Below are 18,024 nucleotides of genomic sequence, written 5' to 3'. Positions count from 1 at the left end.
GATATTTGTTATTTTGTGATATTTTTAAATAAATAATACCCACATGTTAATTTATGGGTTTTTTTTAATTTTTAAAATTAAAAAGCCACTTCTCTTCTCCTCCCGTCGAGAAAACTCTACCGAACCCCCACCTACCTGCCTTGTTCCACCAGACCATTCTTCTGTCCACCTTTCCTTCGAGTTTCATCGTTGGATGCCGCCTCCGTTCTTATTTCTTCGAGCGACCCAAGGTCGTCGATTCTGCTGCTTTGCATCTCTCAGATCGATGCCGAAGATTAGGAAGAAAAACCCACAAAGGGTCACCGGTCTCGAAGAATCTGCATATTTGGAAGAATTCTTAGCTCATTATCGCTTTAGTAAGGATTCACACACACACACACACACTTTTTGAAATTGATTGAGAAGTAGAAGACATATCAGGGGACGAAATCGATATCAAATTTGTCAGGATTCAACCACATTAATCCAGTAAACCTTAATGGCTCAATTAATAGGTGTGTGTGTGTATGTATTTTTGATCGCAGCTCTTAAGGATCCGATTTAAGGGTGATATCTGGTGGTTCGGGAAAGGGGTAAAGGAAGGTGTTCGATTGTGGGTGATTAAGGTGACTTGAGGATTTGGTTTTGCTTAGAAGAAATCAGAGAGGGGAATGTGACATCCCCAAATTTCACGGCCAGAAAAGACCGGTTTGTTTATGCTTTATTTTAAAATCAAAATAATCGTTTAAAGAAAACGGTTGCGGAATTTGTTCCCAAAACAAGATATGATAAAAACTTATCAAAACATTTCTCAAAGATAATGTATTTTTATTAAATAATAAAACCTCGGGATGTCATGTTCCGATACAGACACATAAGCATAAACAGAACTTATATTATTTATACTAAAGATTTTACATCTCCTTTAATCTCTCCGTGAAATATATCTTCGTATCGATACCTGTGATACAAAGAAAACTGAGTGGGTCAGGCTTGGGAGTCTGGTGAGCATATAGGGTTTTCAACCCACGATAATATAATTATTATATTCAACCATCAAACAATCAACCCAATTACCCATCCCCATTATCTTCTTTATTTCTTAGGATTTTACCTTAAGAATTCAACTACCCATCATTCATTCATTCCTAAGGATTGACCTAAGGAATTAGCACAAAATCTATTGCTACATAAGGCGCATCTACCAACTTTATCCTTTAAGCGCCTCTGCTAGAATTACGACATTCACTATTAGGTGCATCTGCCAACATTATCCTTTAAGTGCATCTGCCAGGATTACGACATTCACTATTTGGCGCATCTTCCGACCTTATCTTATAAGCGCATCTGCCAGGATTATTCTATAAGCGCATCTGTTAGTATTATGACATTCTCTAATTGGTGCATCTACCAATATTATTCTTAAGCATCTTTCATACCTCCTCATTTTATCACATACCAACTATCTCATCTACTCATGTTCTACCCAACATATTCGCAGATATAAAATACATATACCGTTTAACTCATTTAAAAACTATATAAAACGTCCATTCCACACTCATCTCAAATAAGCAAACAATGTATAAACACATAACACGTATTTCATAGCACATACTTCATATCTATGCGTTAGAAGAAAGTAACCACACACTCACAAATATAAACAACGATATACTTAATACATTCAAAAAATACTTGTATTATTATCGTGTTTATGAAAGAGACTATACACCTACACATATAAACAACTTTATATTATACACATAGCATGTATTTCATAGCTAATACTTAATATTTATGTGTTAGAAGAAAGTGACCACATGCTCACCCAAAACATACACTTAATACATTCAAACAATACTTGTATTAAAATTGTGTTTATTAAAGGGACTATACACTCACACATATAAACAACTTTATATTATACACATAGCACGTATTTCATAGCAAATACTTAATATTTATGTGTTAGAAGAAAGTGACCACACACTCACTTGATTAGACGATGCTCGGACAGCACTACGACTTCTAGAAGTAGTATTCTTCGGTGAAATCGGGATATCTTCACATAGGTTTCTCGCGGGCAGAGCTTCGGCTCGGAAACTCTTCTCTTCTCGGGATCTTCGGGGCTTCGGGACTCGCTTCGGGTCTCGGGGTTGATACCGGGGCTTCGGGATATTTCTTGCACGTAAATCGAGGTAAAACGGGAGAGAGAGAAGAGAAAATAGCAACCCTAAACGGCTGGCCCTTCAAATCTATTTATAGGGCAAAATTGGCCCTTGCCACGTCGTGGCATCATTTTCAACGTCGTGGGTTTGGTCGTCACTGCATGCGTACGCAAGTTACATCTGGGGGACTCCCGGAGGTGTTAGAAGACTTGCCACATCGTGGCACTGCTTGCCACGTCGTGATATCTGACAGTTTTGGGGTTTCGCGCCCCAAACTTCAGAAATTCATAACTTTCGCATACGAACTCCGTTTTCGATGTTCTTTATATCGACGCGTAGGTGAGATTATACGGGAATCTACGGATCTATGCTTATTTTCAACTCCCCGAAGCATTTTGTCTACTAAAAAAAGGAGGGATGCGAAATAACCATAGCAAATGCATTGGATGAATGTCAAGTGGTTGATATTATCTCTCTAGGGCCAGAACTTCTTGTTTCAGAAGGCGAATCTATCAAATTTAAGCAACCGTTGACAAGTAATCCTAATGTGGGCGAATTTGGTCAAGAAGATGCGAACATAGTATTTCAAGATCCATTACGTGTACAAGACCTTTTGTTCTTTAATTGTCTAAAATGAATTTCTAGATTCGTGGATTTATCCACCTCAAGTTGGTAAAAAGAACCATACCAAACTTTATTTTTTGAATGCTCATTGTTACGTGTTACGAGTTAATAATAGTGGTATAAAATGACATGTCATATTAGATTGTTTTCAAAATTAAAAACAATTTCTAAACTCTAATCTATATTTGAATATACAATTTCATTTTTTATGTGATTTGATCCACAAAAATCTCATTAGAGCATCTTAAGACACAATTTGTTCCCATCAATAATCATAATCTACAAATTCCTTAGACAGTTATACTAATATTATATTCTTATTTATTTCCAAATTAATAGACTTATATATATATATATATATATATATATATATATATATATATATATATATATATATATATATATATATATATATATATATATATATATATAGAGAGAGAGAGAGAGGTGGGTTCAATTGAGAAAATAAAAAAAAGTTGAGAATGGAGAATCATTCTCAACCACTCATTTAATCTAAGCATAAAAAGACACGGTGGCAAACTTATAAATATGATATAATAGCTTTCAATCACAAATATGTAAGTGTAGAGAATTAGATAACAGTTGAAATTCATTCTAATCGATCGTTATCATCCAAATTTCTCCTCCAACCTTCAACAATCATCCAGATTTCTTCAATTAAATCATCGATCAACGTCATCATGTGTTAATCAATCATCGATCTTCGTCAATAACACGTTTATCAACACCATTCAACAGTTGACAACAAAAATTCGTTTTTTGCTCTTTCAATCCAACCTTCAATTCTGCTTGAATACGAGCATATCTTCAACATTTATGACTAATTATACTTCCAGCATCATTAGATCAACTTCATCGATAATCAACAAAAAATTCAATTCGTATCATTAATTCAACATCGATCATCAAATAAAACATCGAAATTAAGGTTGGAAAAAGATCAAATCATTTTTTGTTTGAAAATTTTCATATATTTCTCTACCAATCTACTAGTTTGTAATATTGAAATAGTCAAAGTATCATATTTATCACATTTTTAAAAAAAGTTAACTTGTATGCACTCCAACTGTTTGATGAAATGCATAAACTAAATTACCACGTTATATTCATATATGAATATGTTTCTCACATGAATCAATATATGATTATTAAACCACAAAACAAATATGTCAGTCTGTATGTTATTCATGTGTGAATAACATATAAAAATTATATATATTTATGAAAACACCTTGTAATATTCATATATGAGTATACTGTGCAATATTCACATATGAATATACCAACTATTATTCATAAGTGAATATACGATCTAATATTCACAAGTGAATATACTATGTACTATTCTCATTTGATATACCATGTAATATTATATAATATTCACATATGAAAATATCATCTAATATTCATAGGTGAATATATCATCTAACATTCACAAGTGTCACAAGTGAATGCATTGTCTAATATTTAAATATGAATACACTATGTTTACTATATGCTATATTCATATATGAATGATACTTAAATTGTAAAAAAAATTAATCATAGTTTTTATTCATAAGTGAATAACAAATGTACTGTAGTAAAAACATGATTCATTTTTATTCACTTATGAATAATGATAGCTGAAAATATAAAAAAAAAAATTATTTTATCTTAAAACTATATCAATATGGATGTCTATCTGTAGAGAATAAAAAATCATGAATTTTGGTATATTTAAAATCATTTTTCAATAAAAATAGCTTCTTAAAAATAAAAAAAAAAAAACAAAAATACTATGTTTTTGTATATATATTAAGGTAATGCTTAGGATAGTTTAAGGAAACATGTTTTGTTGGGAAACACATGTGCATTCCTTTCCCATTTCCGTCGGTACGTTGGAGGCTTTTGCAGCAAAAATAAATGATGGGCTGAGATTTATTTCCTCATTCTCAATCTTTTTTTTTTCTCAATTGAATCCTCCTATATATATATATATATATATATATATATATATATATATATATATATATATATATATATATATATATATATATATATATATATATATATATATATATATATATATATATATATATATATATATATATATATAATGAGACCACCTCATTCTTGTGAGACATGAAAATGCTTTTCAAGCCACATATTTTAAGAGCCAAAATGAAAACAAATTATCGGATATTAATTTTCGTCATTTTTAATATCTAAAAGAATAAAAAAACAATTACTATTTTAGTGATATATTCTAACAACAATATTATTTATTAAAATATAATATTTTGAATATTTTTATTAGAATATTACTACGTGTAATGGTTCAAAATGTATTGTTATAATTATAAATAGTACTCATCATAAATAATATATTTGTTAGAATATTTAACTAGAACGGTGAGTTTTTATTTGTTTGTTTATATCGAAGATGATGAAATCAATGCAATAAAATTTAGTTTTCAATTTTGATGATTAACATTTAATACAAAAATTTTCTTTGAAAAGAGATTATTAACATATACTTTGCTTTGGTAAAGACTATCATTTCAACTAAGGTTGTCAAAACCAAAATTCCATGGCATAGTTATATCTTTAAAACATAAAACATGAAAAACTTAATGGTTTAGGTTATTTTTGGTCAGTTAACTTTTAGTTTTGTGCTCGTTTTGTTATTTAACTATTTTTAAGTTTTAAAAAGTCATCAAACTTTTGACTTTATGCTCATTTAATCACATAATTTTTGGTTTAGTCATTTAACTTTTGGATTTGTGCTCATTTAGTCACCTAACTTTTAAAATTGGACTTATTTAGTCACTAAACTTTTAATATTTTAAAAGTTTAGTGACTAAATAAGTCCAATTTTAAAAGTTAGGTGACTAAATGAGCACAAATCCAAAAGTTAAATGATCAAACTAAAAGTTAAGTGACTAAATAAACAGAAAACCAAAAGTTCAATGACATTTTAAAACTTAAAATAAGATAAGTAACCAAATGAATACAAAGTCAAAAATTAAATAACCAAAAATGAACTAAACCCAAAACTAAACTTTGAATTTTTTTTTTTTCAAGTCAAATCATCATGTTATTGAGGAAAGACTCTATTCTTAGCACTAAAAAGCTTCAAATGCAGGACAAAGAAGAGTGAGTAGGTGACAAAGCACGCATAACCTTTTTCGTTGATGTTGCATTCTTGCTTCATGATATTTCGTTCAACTTTTGAGTTGATTCTTGATTTTCTTTTTCTTGAGGTTCTTCTTAATTATTCATTCTTTTTTTTAGGGTGTCATGTTTCTTGAGAGGACGAAGGGAGAAAAAAATCACACGATCTCAAATACATATTATGCCAAGCTTGATGTTAATACGATTTGGCTCATTTTTCTAAGACGGGGTCGTAGGATCGTAATCCTACAATAAGTAGTCTGATCCTAACAATCTTAATTTCAATGGTTTGTCTACATGACAACTAGCTAACAAAATAAAAACTAGTATAGCATATGAAAAAGGTTGCTATGTATTTGTTCTTCATTTCGATCCCTTTGTATGAGTCCATTATATCCGTTTGCAATGATGTTCGAAAAGAAAAAAGTGAATTCCCGAATTACAAAAAATACAATATTTATTAAAATCAAATGAAGAATTTGGAGACTTTGATTATCTGGTTAGCCAATATTAAGAGTAACTTATTTTAAGTGTTTTTTATAGTTACTACACTAATATCATGTTTTTATTAATTACAAAATACCTTATTTATGTTTACAATCTTGTATGTGTAAGGATATAAGTGAGTTGAGCTATTTGGATTGACTCGTTAAAAGTTCGAGTTAAATGACTTGAGCCAAACTTGAGTTCACTTTTGACTCAATTATTAAACGAGTTTAAACTTTGGCGAGTGAGCTCCGATAGGCTTGCAAGACTCAACAATCTTGGGCGTAAACGAGCCTATATGAGCCCATGTCTAAACGAACCTCTATATATAATATTTTTAATTTTTTAATTTTGTTATCATTACGTGATAGATAAATATACATAATAAATTCATTTTTAATTACAAACTATATAAATTAACCATTACAATATTCATGTCATAAGCCATTTGGTGTCAATCAGTTCGATGTGAAAGGCTTAGCAACCTAAGATATTGCGTCGAATTGCAAATGATATCAACAAAAGCACTTGACTAATATTCTGTCAAAACCAAAGATAAATGCAAAATTGGTTCCTTTTTTTTAATCATCCTTTCTTCAATAATGGAACGTTAGCGTGGATTCTGTTTAAGATGTTTTGTGTAGCTAGCCTAATTTTAAGAAAGTGGGTCTAAAAGCTAAATTCCAAAGTAAAAGAAGTTAACATTTTACATTAATTTTTTGTTTGTTTAGGCTATTTGAGCTCGAATTGAGTTTAAGGTTTTTGCCTACTAAATGAGTTGAATCTAAGCCAAGCTCGAGTTTAATAGATTTTTTACGGGTCGAGCTCATGTTTGATTGAGCTCAGGTTTGACTCGCCTCGTTGCAATATGAACAACGAATTAACAATGAAAAGTTGAAATATGTGTTTAACCATATTTGAGATTTGTATGGATCATATGCATGCATCCATGTGTATGTATGTATGTATGATGCATTATAACATTAAGAATCTAGAAGTAGGGTTCCTAGGGTAAACCAAAAGCAACCACAAGATGATTTCATACCTTGCTTGCATCGGACTATCCGAGCATCTAAACCTAGCTAACCAAGCTATCCCATACCCTTTTCCCCATCTCATTATCACTCCCCTCTCATCCAATTCTTCTTCATTTTCACACCATGGGTTTGGTAATGAGCTTCATGGGGAAAGGTAAACATTTTTATTATTACTATCTTTTTTATGAAATTTGATTAAAAAAAAAGTAATAATATTATGTATGTATTGGTAGGTTTGCCAACTACCCAAATGTTGAGTCTGGTGATGGGCACACTCTACAGCAAATTCATCGAAAAAGAAATCAAGACCTTTGATGACTTCCACTTTGCCATCCTTGATATGTTCAAGTAATAATAATAATAAAAAAATCCGTGTATTTATTTTGTTTTCATTTATTTATTAACAAAAATTCGTCATTCCAATTTCGTTTAAATGCAACAGCACAATCAATGCAGCATTGCCGGGTAAACACTACGATGTTCCACCACCCAACCAAGTTCATGTAACACAATTTCTCTCCATACCACAAATATAAAATTGGGCTAAACACACATAAAAATAAATAAATAAATAAATAAAACAAAATATCTATTTTCATTTTTTTTTTAAATGAGCAGGACATTTTCAAAAAATGGGAAGGAGCAAAAGAGGCATCAGAAAAGAAGAAACTGTTCATTGATTTCATGAAGACAAGTGTAAGCCTAAGCAAGTTTGATGACTCAACTCTCATCACCGGACTAGTTACGCCGCCAGCAGCCATGGCGGCAAAACGGGCGGGCGAAAGCTTACCGCAGCTGAGCATGATCAAAGTGGTCCCGGATGTCATATTTGTGCCTGCTGCAACCGTTTTGGCTCTCATCTCAGCTAAGCTCTCCAAAAAGATGTTCTTAGGAAATGTCGCATCATAATTATTAAATTATTGTAACTCCAAACCCAATCCCTCTTGTTAAAACATTTTACTTTGAAAAATCATAACCAACATTGTGTCTTAACTCCTACACATATGCAAAAGCCATTTCATTCTGATCTACTAAAAAACATATACCATATATAATTATATATATCTTCAAAAATTGTACTAAAAAGACAATAGTATTGAAATTCGTATCTTCCACCACAAAATATCAAAGTTATGAAGCTTTTTTATTCACAAGAAAAAAAAAAGAAAACAGGTTAGGGAATGTACAAAAGATGATGTCATTCTTAGAGCCTAACCTGTGTTTCTTCGGGTCCATAGGCTCGACCCACTCTTTCGTCTTGCTCTGCTCGCTCTCTTTTTCTTGTTTTTTGGCGCGCTTAATTTCGAAACTGACCGGATTTTTAGAGCCGGTTCTTCATTCTGGCTTGAAGAGTTTTCGGAAACCAAGGGCGTATCCGTCTTTTTGCTTATTTCTTCCTTGGCTGACTCCAGTTTCTCCATTGGATGAATCTTTACTCCCCCAGAATCCATTTGTGGCTTCTTTGCTCGGCGGTTGTATATCAGAATCCCATCCGTACTCTAACAATAAACAAAAATAACCATATCCAAATGAATATTACTATATGTTTACATTAGTTAAAAAAGACATAAATGCCCTCCTCATAATAAAGACACTCACCCGTTTTCTTGCATCAACAAGAGGCTCTTCCATGGGTTTATTTACATCTTGAAGACAACTCCCCTCTCCATCATTTTCAAGTTTCACCATATCATCATCATCATCAACATCATCATCAGTGTTGAATTTCATCAACTGAGATGCAAACGAAGCAACTGCAGATTGTCCACCTTTACTTTTTGGAAACTTTGATTGCAACACATTATTGGCTTCATGCAAGTTGATCTCCTCCATGGATGGAAACCTTCCAGCATTTTCAGTCATAATAGATTCAAGTTTAGTAGCCATGTCACCAACTCGTGTCTCTGCAACTTCAATTTTCCAAAGAATCTGTTCCAATGAATAATCATCTCTGAAATCAAGAGATAGTAGTTCATCTGGAACCCTAAACTCGTTAACAACATTCTTCTCAGTGGAAGTAGCTGCCACTAAACAACAATAAAAGAATGAAATTTTAGTCCAAATGTATAATGAAATCATAATAAAGATTAACCATGAGTAATTTCAGTTACCTGAATTAGTTTGATCTTCATCCATTGTCACAACACCCTTATCAGTAGATTTTTTAGTAGCTGCACATAAAACATATCAACCACTATCAGAAAATTGCCTCTTAGAACAAAAACAGCACAAATAATTAAAATAAAAAGTGAAAAAATAATAAGGTATGTACCAAAATATGAAAATACGGTATGCTGTGACATGTATAATTTGGCATCCACCTCTTCATGTTTCCTTTTTTTCCTCTTTAAAGGTTTCTCTCTATGAGAATCATGAATACAAGGCATTGACTTTGCACATTGACCTTCTGATTCAAAGTTTTTGTACTTTAACTGTTTTCTTTGATAATCTTTTTCAAGCTCTTTGTCATATTTCATGGCCTGTGACTGGAATTTCTGGATCTGTAATTCAAGCCATTTACAACGCCACATAATAGGTCGTATAAACTTCCTCCAATCAGATGTCACCCTTTTCTTCCTGAAAATTTATCATCTTTTTACATCAAAATCAAATACTTGATAAAGCCCCAAAACTATTATAATCAAATACACGAGTATCTGTTACCTTGGCATTAGTGCAGCATCCCCATGTAATTCTGACATAACTTCATTGTCATCTTCATGTTCATGAATCTCAAGATCTGAAAACGTGTCATCAAAAGAACTTGAAGTGGCAGTATCATCATCCTCACATTGAGAATGATCAAAAGCATACTCGTGATCATTTGTACAATCTATTATGTCAACCTCCACATTCTCATTAATACAAGTTCCCATGCCTTCATGCTTATTTTCAGGTATTATGTTTTTATATTTCTGTGTTTGCATAGCAGAGATATGGTCTGTACTAGTTGAAGCTTCCATTGTGGTATCTTTTCTTCCTTTAAGGTCCAGAACAGGACCCATGTTATGATATTAAACAGAAGAGATCATTCTTGTTTTAGAAAGGTATAAGTAAAGATGATTATCCCCCTGCAGCAAGAAAACACAATGTCATGTGGTGGAAAAACTAAAAGGAAAGTGGATAGAAAGTTACACACAATACATATCAGTACAATTCTTTATTAGATTCCAAATTAGTACAACATAGGTTAAATTCCATCAGAAAGAAAGAAAGATAATCTTCTGAATTTAAAATCTGCTTGGAGCAACATGAACATGACATTTCATTGTTCTCAATATACCATTGTGTCAGTGATCAAAAAGGGGATCTAACAGCAAGCTTTCTGTGGGAATCAAACATGTTAATTGCAACTTCAAAATTGATAAGAGATTAGAATATTTGAACTACAAAAATTCTGATTACGACACTAAACATTATCACAAGCACTACAAATGCAAAAAATGTTTGTGGCAAAAAACCAACAGATCCAGGAAAATTTTGCCACTTAATTACAATGTTTCCCTTCAAAAATCAAAGTGAGGGTTTTTAATGGAACAGGAGAATTACAACACATCATATCATGCCTATGGAAATAGCGAAAAAAAACAGCATAAAATTGGTTACAATGCCAATCATCACAAAACCCATTTCTAAATTAGGGTTTCGTGTGAATTAAATTAGGGTTTTCAAAGTTTCAGCAATCAAGATTTGGATGGCTTACCCTGAAAATAAACGAAAAAATCAAATTGATACGATCAAACAAGCTTACTGACTATTTGAACAGATGGATTCCAAATCTAATCTTTTCTATTTCTCTTTGAATTATGGTGAAAACAAAAGAAAGAAGTTTTTCCAACTATACTTACTTGCTCCCTGGCAGCGTGGAGGGCGGCGAACGGTAGTAAATGGTGGCAGTGAAGTCGGAGGAGAAGTTTGAAGTTTTCGGATTGATGAAAAGAAATCACAATTTCCGTCAAGAAAATCGTTGACTGGGAAATTGCAGGAGAGAGAGAGAGAGAGAGAGAGAGAGAGAGAGAGAGAGAGAGAGAGAGAGATGTGGAAATATTCTAAGCGGCAAATTGAATGCTCTTCTTTTTTTATTTTTCGTGGTAATTGTTACTCCGTCGTTTCAGAACGAAAACTTAAAGGGATTTATTACGTTTCCTTTTTTAAAGGATTTTTCGTTATTTTTATAAAATTTAATCTCTTTTAAATTTTCTTTTGAACGTATTCAATATCTTTTAATGATTGCAATAAATAAAAATAGGGTTTAATTACTTTTTGTGAAAAAACTATTTTAATTATTTTCTGAGTTGTCAATAAATTTAAAAAATTATAAGATGGTAATAAATTCATATTTTCTAATTATTTCTCTATTATTTCAAATTTATATGTTACCCGTTTTTGTTTTTCTATCAGTGAGAAATTAAATATATATCTATATTTTTTCATGCTTATCAGAAATAGTAACAAGTGTCGTATTTTGATAAAATCTTTATATTTTACAAGAATCATTTATGTACTACGCGGCAATTTATCAACCCTTTTCACACAAACTGAAATACCAAAAATGCTCATTTTATCGTTTAAAATCACAATGCAGTAATTTGAAGGTTTATTCTCCAAAAACCATGTCGCCTACATTTTGGAAACTAGATATTAATTTAAATTTTAAAATTCTCAAATCCCTCATCAAATGGAAATCTTCTATTCAACCTCTAATAACTATTAATCAGTAGGATTTCTTCAATCAGTTGATAAGGAGAAATCACAGCTTTTATATGATTACAGTTTCACCTCTTTGACCGATAACGATTACAACTATTAATAGAAATGATTTAGCCCTAAACTTGCCCCACGACGATTAATATTGATGATTAGTTCTTCGATTTTTTTCCGATTTTGTTTTGATTTGGTTCTCTAATTTGCAGTTTATAAATGTTCAATTTGCTATCATAGTTAACCAATTTCATTCAGTTGTTTATAAAAAATGGTATTCTGTCTTGGGTTTAATTTGTTGGTATTGATGTTATGTTAGGTTGTTAGGTGCATCAAACCCAACAAATAATAATGGTACAAAACGACTCCAAATATACTGTTATAATGCACTAAATAGTAATACAAGGTAAGCAAAGTCGATTATCAGAGACACAAAACAAAAGTCTATACATATTTGCGTAAGGTACAAAAAATGGTCATAGAAAAAAAAAAGGGGGGGGGGGGTATGTGCAATGATTTAAACAAGAGAATAAACAAATAGGTAAATGATCGATTAAATGAAACAAATTCAAGATTTGTGAGGACTCCAACTCTATGCATGACAATTTAGCAATGTGATTCCAATGATGATATGCTATCTACTCAATTATACCTAAGTTGGTACTTGAAAGTGTTAACAAGCTCTAACACTTCCCATTCACCAAGCTGTCAAATTCAAAACAAGCTCTTTGAAAATAACATAACCTTCTAATTTAAGTCTAAACAAGCTCTTAGAAATCAAAAGGTTGCAATAATGTTTATGTGAATGTTCCCAATAACACCCAATACTCCTCACAAGCTCGGGAGCGTAAAAGTGTGTGAATAAGATTTACACTAAATTCATTCAATGAAACTCAATTTAGTTCTTGTTATTTAGTCCAATTTACAAAATAATTACGGATTTTGCAATTTAGATAACTTGATTGATCTAAACCTAATTTAAATGGCCAAGAACAAATAAAATTAGAATCAAACATTCGATTGAAACAAAATAAATTCACTAGATAGAAATTGAAAGCAAACATCAAGTCATATGACTGAAATCACAACCAAAGAGTCAAAACATAAAGCTGGAGAATCTAGGGTTCGAGCCACACATGACTAGAACAATATCACAAGTCTAGAAAATGAAATTAAACTGCTTACAAAATGAAATCAAATGTTCCCAAGTGTTAATCAACTCCAAAAGTCTCCACAAAATCGCCCAAAGTACTCCTAAAATCAATCCCCCAAAAAATGAAGTATGTTGCCACTTTTTAGAAAAGATGAGAAACTACTACTAAACCCATGTCCACGTTTCCACGGCCCGTGGAAATTTACACTGTCGTTTACATGGCATGTGGAAAAACAACAAGTTGGATGCAACAGGTATATTTCCATGGCCCGTGGAAATTCAAGGCTAAAATTTCCACGGCCGTGGAAATCTCTGACTGCGAGATTTCCTTATTTTTCTGCAACTTCTTCCTCTGTGACCCGAAAGTCGTGGAATCTTGTTTGCACCTTCTATCTAGTTACCTCCCTAAGTGAGATCCCACCTCCAAAAGTCGCTGAAACATCATAGATTGTACGAGTGAAATAATATCATGAAATATCCCGAAAACATGTAAAATGCATGGAGTTTAGTCTAAATGCAATGCAATGGTGTGGAATAAAGGTGAAAAATAGGTGCATAAAATGCACCTAACATAGATCAACTTGGTTTTAGTTATCAAATTTTCGATAAGGTTTGAGCATAGTTGTTTATTTTATTGTTTGTCTGTTTAATCTTATATTCTATCTATTTGCCGCTCTATTCAAAATCTTTTGTTTGATCTAGCAATTTGATAATAAGATTCTTCCATATTCTGGTTGCCTACATCTGATTATTTTGACCTAATTAATCATAATAATTATTTTAACGAAACACTCTAAATTGGTTATCGTAACTTCAAATCGTAACAATCACATCCATTATATTTGCTCGGTTTGTAAAATTGGATCACATATGCAACCATATTTAAGTTTTATAATCATATATGCTTTCAGATATGTGTTTCTTAGAAAGTACAGTTCCAACAATCACTATTTTATTTGTGAATTGTATAGTGTTGCATCGATTTCTTATAAGGTTCGCATTTTTGGTGTTTTTTTCTATTTGTCAGCTCTTAATTCATTAGCGTTTTTAATATATCGATATTCAAGGGTTATGTATAGGTGAACCCATTTTGGAAATGGTATAAATATTAGGAGATTAGGAAATGGTTCGAGGATATTCATTAGTTATAAGTTGATCACCAACTTTATGATGAAACTACTCCAAGCGAATTTATAGTAAGCGATACTAGAGATTATGTTATTTGACCAGATGCCTTGCATTGTCGATTTTTTGACCATATACAACATGTCATTGACTTTATTAGTCCAACACTTGGGCTTCCCATAACCATCTGAGGAGCCTATTCAGGTAATGTGTAAAATCTAAATATGATTTTTGTATGATTATCTTTCTCATATGCTAAAAGTGATATTTTTATATTAGATAATGGATTTTGATGAAAGTGGTTATGTTCGATGTTTCCGTTACAAAGCTACATCAATCCCTTTAGATGATGATGAAACCGAAATGCCTTTTGAGGTTACAAAGATGCCAAATGAAAACTGCACCTAAATGTGTGTGGGAGGCTTAAGACAAAAACAACCAAGGGCAATTTTGTCCAAATGAGAAATCTTCACCAAATTATGCAAAAAGAGCTTCTAAACAGGACCAATACTAATTTTGTCCAGAGAATCCAAAACTACTTTATCACTTCCATATCGAACAAAAGTTTCATTTTGAAATGGCTATCTCCCAAAGTTGTCAAAATAATATGTGCTAAATATATGTTTGATTTTCATATGATATATTGATCGTAAAGGTTTGGAAAGTTGGTGTGGCAAATCTACACTAATATTTAGTAAGATCAAATTCAAAAATATCATATTAGAAATTTTTATGTAACTCTTTTTTATTTACTTTTTCTTTTTAGTTTTCGCAGACCCATGTAGTACACGAGTTATTATAAAAAAATGTAATAAAATCTTATAATTCTTTTACATGTGGTTCCTACAGGTTGTAACCTAGTTAATAACATTTTAAGACACTTGTCATTATTTCATATGGGTAAGAGGATAAGTAGAAGTAAAAGTATGAGGATATTTAATTTTTCTTTCTATTAACGTCATATCTCATTAAATCACGTAAACCCATTAGACCATCAAACCCGAAAATTAAAAAAATAACAATAAAACAAATCGAAATTGTCATGAACCCTAAGTGTAAATCATTGCAGTGAAGCTTTGAAATATTTCATTCAATTAAGATTTGTAATCGTGTTTTTTTTTGTAAAACACTTGACTTTAAGCTATCTTTTTCCGTATTACTTACATTGTATGCATATTACATGAATGATGGATTGACCAGTATGGATGTTCACTAGAAAAGTTGTTTTATTGTTGGATCCAAAAAGTATAAGTAATGTTTTAAGAATTGGACCGGACAACAAACAAGTTGTCTTACTGGTCGATGGTTCAATTGTATAACCGGTCGGATCGGTCCATAAAACTACATGATATATATATATATATATATATATATATATATATATATATATATATATATATATATATATATGAGAAAAATGAATATACCTTAGAAAGTATATAAGGTTAGGTATCCAAACTTATCATACTACATTGTTATATATAATATATACATTGTAATCGTCCAAAGGCCTTCAAGTTCAACTCCTAACTTGATTTACTTCCAAAAATTTTAGAAATTTAACCATTATCTTCCTCTTACATAATTTTATTTGCAATTGTAATATATATATATATATATATATATATATATATATATATATATATATATATATAGGTTGGTGGATGTTCGGCAAAAAGATGTGATGGAAGATGAAGATAATATTGAAATTTCGAAAATCTATGAAGTAAACCAAGTTAGGGATTGAAATTTAAGAAAAATGTAATTAATATATGGGGAAATCTCTAGAAAAGTCCTAATATTTTAGTCCGATTTATGAAAAATTCTCACCTAAATTTTGTTTACAGAAAAGCACAAAATACCAGCTAAAACTTTGAAAAAACACTTTTTGGCCGGTTTCGCAGATTTAGTTGGTATTCTGTCCTTTTTTGTTAGTTTGGTCAAAATATTGGGACTTTTATGAAAATTACCCAATAACAAAAATATTGGGAGTTTTCTGAAAATTACTTTAACATCCCAAAAATTACAAAAAATTTAAATTTTTCAAAACAACCAATTTACTAAAAGAAGTGTTTACAAAACCATTGTTTCAAAAAACATTATTTAAAATCAGAGTCTTCCAAGATCCAATCAGTCGTACAACCAAGGATGTGTACGGTCACGCCTTTGCCTCGCCACGGTCCTCTGAAGTACCTGAAACAAAATTAAAACTGTAAGTCAACGCTTAGTGAGTTCCACTAAAGTACAACCACGAAAACATAACAAATAACGACATGCACTGGGTCCACAACTAAAAGATTGGATTACCTATAAGCCTACAATATGAGTATGGCTTGCCTATCGGGCCGACAGCTCATATCTGACTTGCTCCTGGGTCCATAAAAACAAGTCTGGCTTTCCCTCGGGGCCCACAGCTTATGTATGGCTTACCCCTGGCCCAATCAGTCATCAGACTGGAATGTCAATATATAGTGGTTCCACTTAGTCATCGGACTGGAATACCTAAAGCCCTCAGTACAAGTATGGCACACCAACCGGCCCTCAGCTCGTATCTAGAATGTAATCGAGCCCTCAGTATGATTTTGGCATGCCAATCGACCCTCAGCTCATATCTGGAATGCTCCCGGGTTTGTTGGCTACAACACAAAGCAATACAACCTCAACCCAACATAATATGTTGACATATAACTGATAACAAAACTTAGGCAATAGACAAATAATCATGCAGACAGAAATCACAGGTAGTCCTAAAGATCTACCAGTCTATGCATATCAGCAACTAGCATATAATCATGCACATCTATCCTATACTCAACATATCAATGTATATCTGGATATCAATCCAATGGGGGCGCCTTGATGCCTTCGACCCGTAAGTATAGTGAGGAAAACTCACCTCACAGTCTGAACAATAGTTGACGAGGTCCTGACTCAGAATCTTAGCTCTAACCGACACTTATTCATCCAAATGACCAATTCTCAAACACCATTCAAATTACCCAAAATACCCCTTGGTCAAACTTGGTCATAGTCAACTGAGTCAACCCAGCCGAGTCAACACAAAATGCATACACGGGGCATACTCCAAACATATGTGGAGGGTACTCGAGCATTGACCACCATCGGGGAGGTTGACCACGTATGTGTTGCGTACTCAGATTATGAAGGACATACACCTAGTCTTCCCAAAAACACATTAAGAGCTTAATGCCTTAAGCTCTTAAGTCCAACTTTTAGATCCAAGGCCAAATCCTCCTCAAGAGTTATAAAGTTTCCAACTTTATGACTTTTCATGTCCATTAAGTGCTTAATTCAACATCTTAATACATTAAGACCTTCTAAAGAATGCATGGAGCAAAACCAACCATTGACTCAATACCCTTCCTAAGGTCTGAAAGGACGGCTTAATGGGTCAAGAACATGTCATGCTTAAGAATCACCATTTTGGACAAAAAGTGACTTAAAAGAGTGAAATGTATTGATCTACAAGATGGAGTGGTAAAGTTGCAAGCTTTATACCCCCTAGAGGTTGCAAACAAGAAGAAAACTTCAGATACAAAGTGCTTCCCAA

General features: G+C 32.2%; 2 protein-coding genes across 2 annotated transcripts; one reads left to right on the top strand and one right to left on the bottom strand.

The window, feature by feature from the left end:
- Window positions 1–7,484: 7,484 nt before the first annotated feature.
- Window positions 7,485–8,467, top strand: LOC111886757 (uncharacterized). Its single transcript, XM_023883002.2, has 4 exons — window positions 7,485–7,628; window positions 7,708–7,822; window positions 7,917–7,977; window positions 8,093–8,467. Exons 1-4 carry the CDS (start codon window positions 7,598–7,600, stop codon window positions 8,381–8,383), a joined length of 498 nt encoding a protein of 165 aa, XP_023738770.1. The 5' UTR covers window positions 7,485–7,597; the 3' UTR covers window positions 8,384–8,467.
- Window positions 8,468–8,503: 36 nt separating this feature from the next.
- LOC111886756 (uncharacterized) lies at window positions 8,504–11,574 on the bottom strand. The gene is made up of 6 exons (XM_023883001.2): window positions 11,323–11,574; window positions 10,139–10,545; window positions 9,747–10,051; window positions 9,586–9,645; window positions 9,074–9,501; window positions 8,504–8,973 (listed from the first exon to the last, which is right to left on the bottom strand). The coding sequence occupies exons 2-6, from the start codon at window positions 10,477–10,479 to the stop codon at window positions 8,686–8,688; spliced, it is 1,422 nt and encodes a 473-aa protein (XP_023738769.1). The 5' UTR covers window positions 10,480–10,545; window positions 11,323–11,574; the 3' UTR covers window positions 8,504–8,685.
- Window positions 11,575–18,024: the final 6,450 nt, after the last annotated feature.

Source organism: Lactuca sativa, chromosome 4, assembly GCF_002870075.4.
Source record: "Lactuca sativa cultivar Salinas chromosome 4, Lsat_Salinas_v11, whole genome shotgun sequence".
Taxonomy (NCBI): domain Eukaryota; kingdom Viridiplantae; phylum Streptophyta; class Magnoliopsida; order Asterales; family Asteraceae; genus Lactuca; species Lactuca sativa.
This window is presented reverse-complemented; position numbering and strand designations above follow the sequence as displayed.

Coding starts and splice junctions, on each gene's coding strand:
- LOC111886757 (XM_023883002.2), top strand. CDS start 7,598: ATGGGTTTGGTAATGAGCTTCATGGGGAAAG. Junction 7,629..7,707: donor AATGAGCTTCATGGGGAAAG/GTAAACATTTTT, acceptor ATGTATTGGTAG/GTTTGCCAACTACCCAAATG. Junction 7,823..7,916: donor GCCATCCTTGATATGTTCAA/GTAATAATAATA, acceptor TAAATGCAACAG/CACAATCAATGCAGCATTGC.
- LOC111886756 (XM_023883001.2), bottom strand. CDS start 10,479: ATGGGTCCTGTTCTGGACCTTAAAGGAAGAAAAGATACCACAATGGAA. Junction 9,646..9,746: donor TACCGTATTTTCATATTTTG/GTACATACCTTA, acceptor TTTTATGTGCAG/CTACTAAAAAATCTACTGAT. Junction 9,502..9,585: donor TGAAGATCAAACTAATTCAG/GTAACTGAAATT, acceptor ATTGTTGTTTAG/TGGCAGCTACTTCCACTGAG.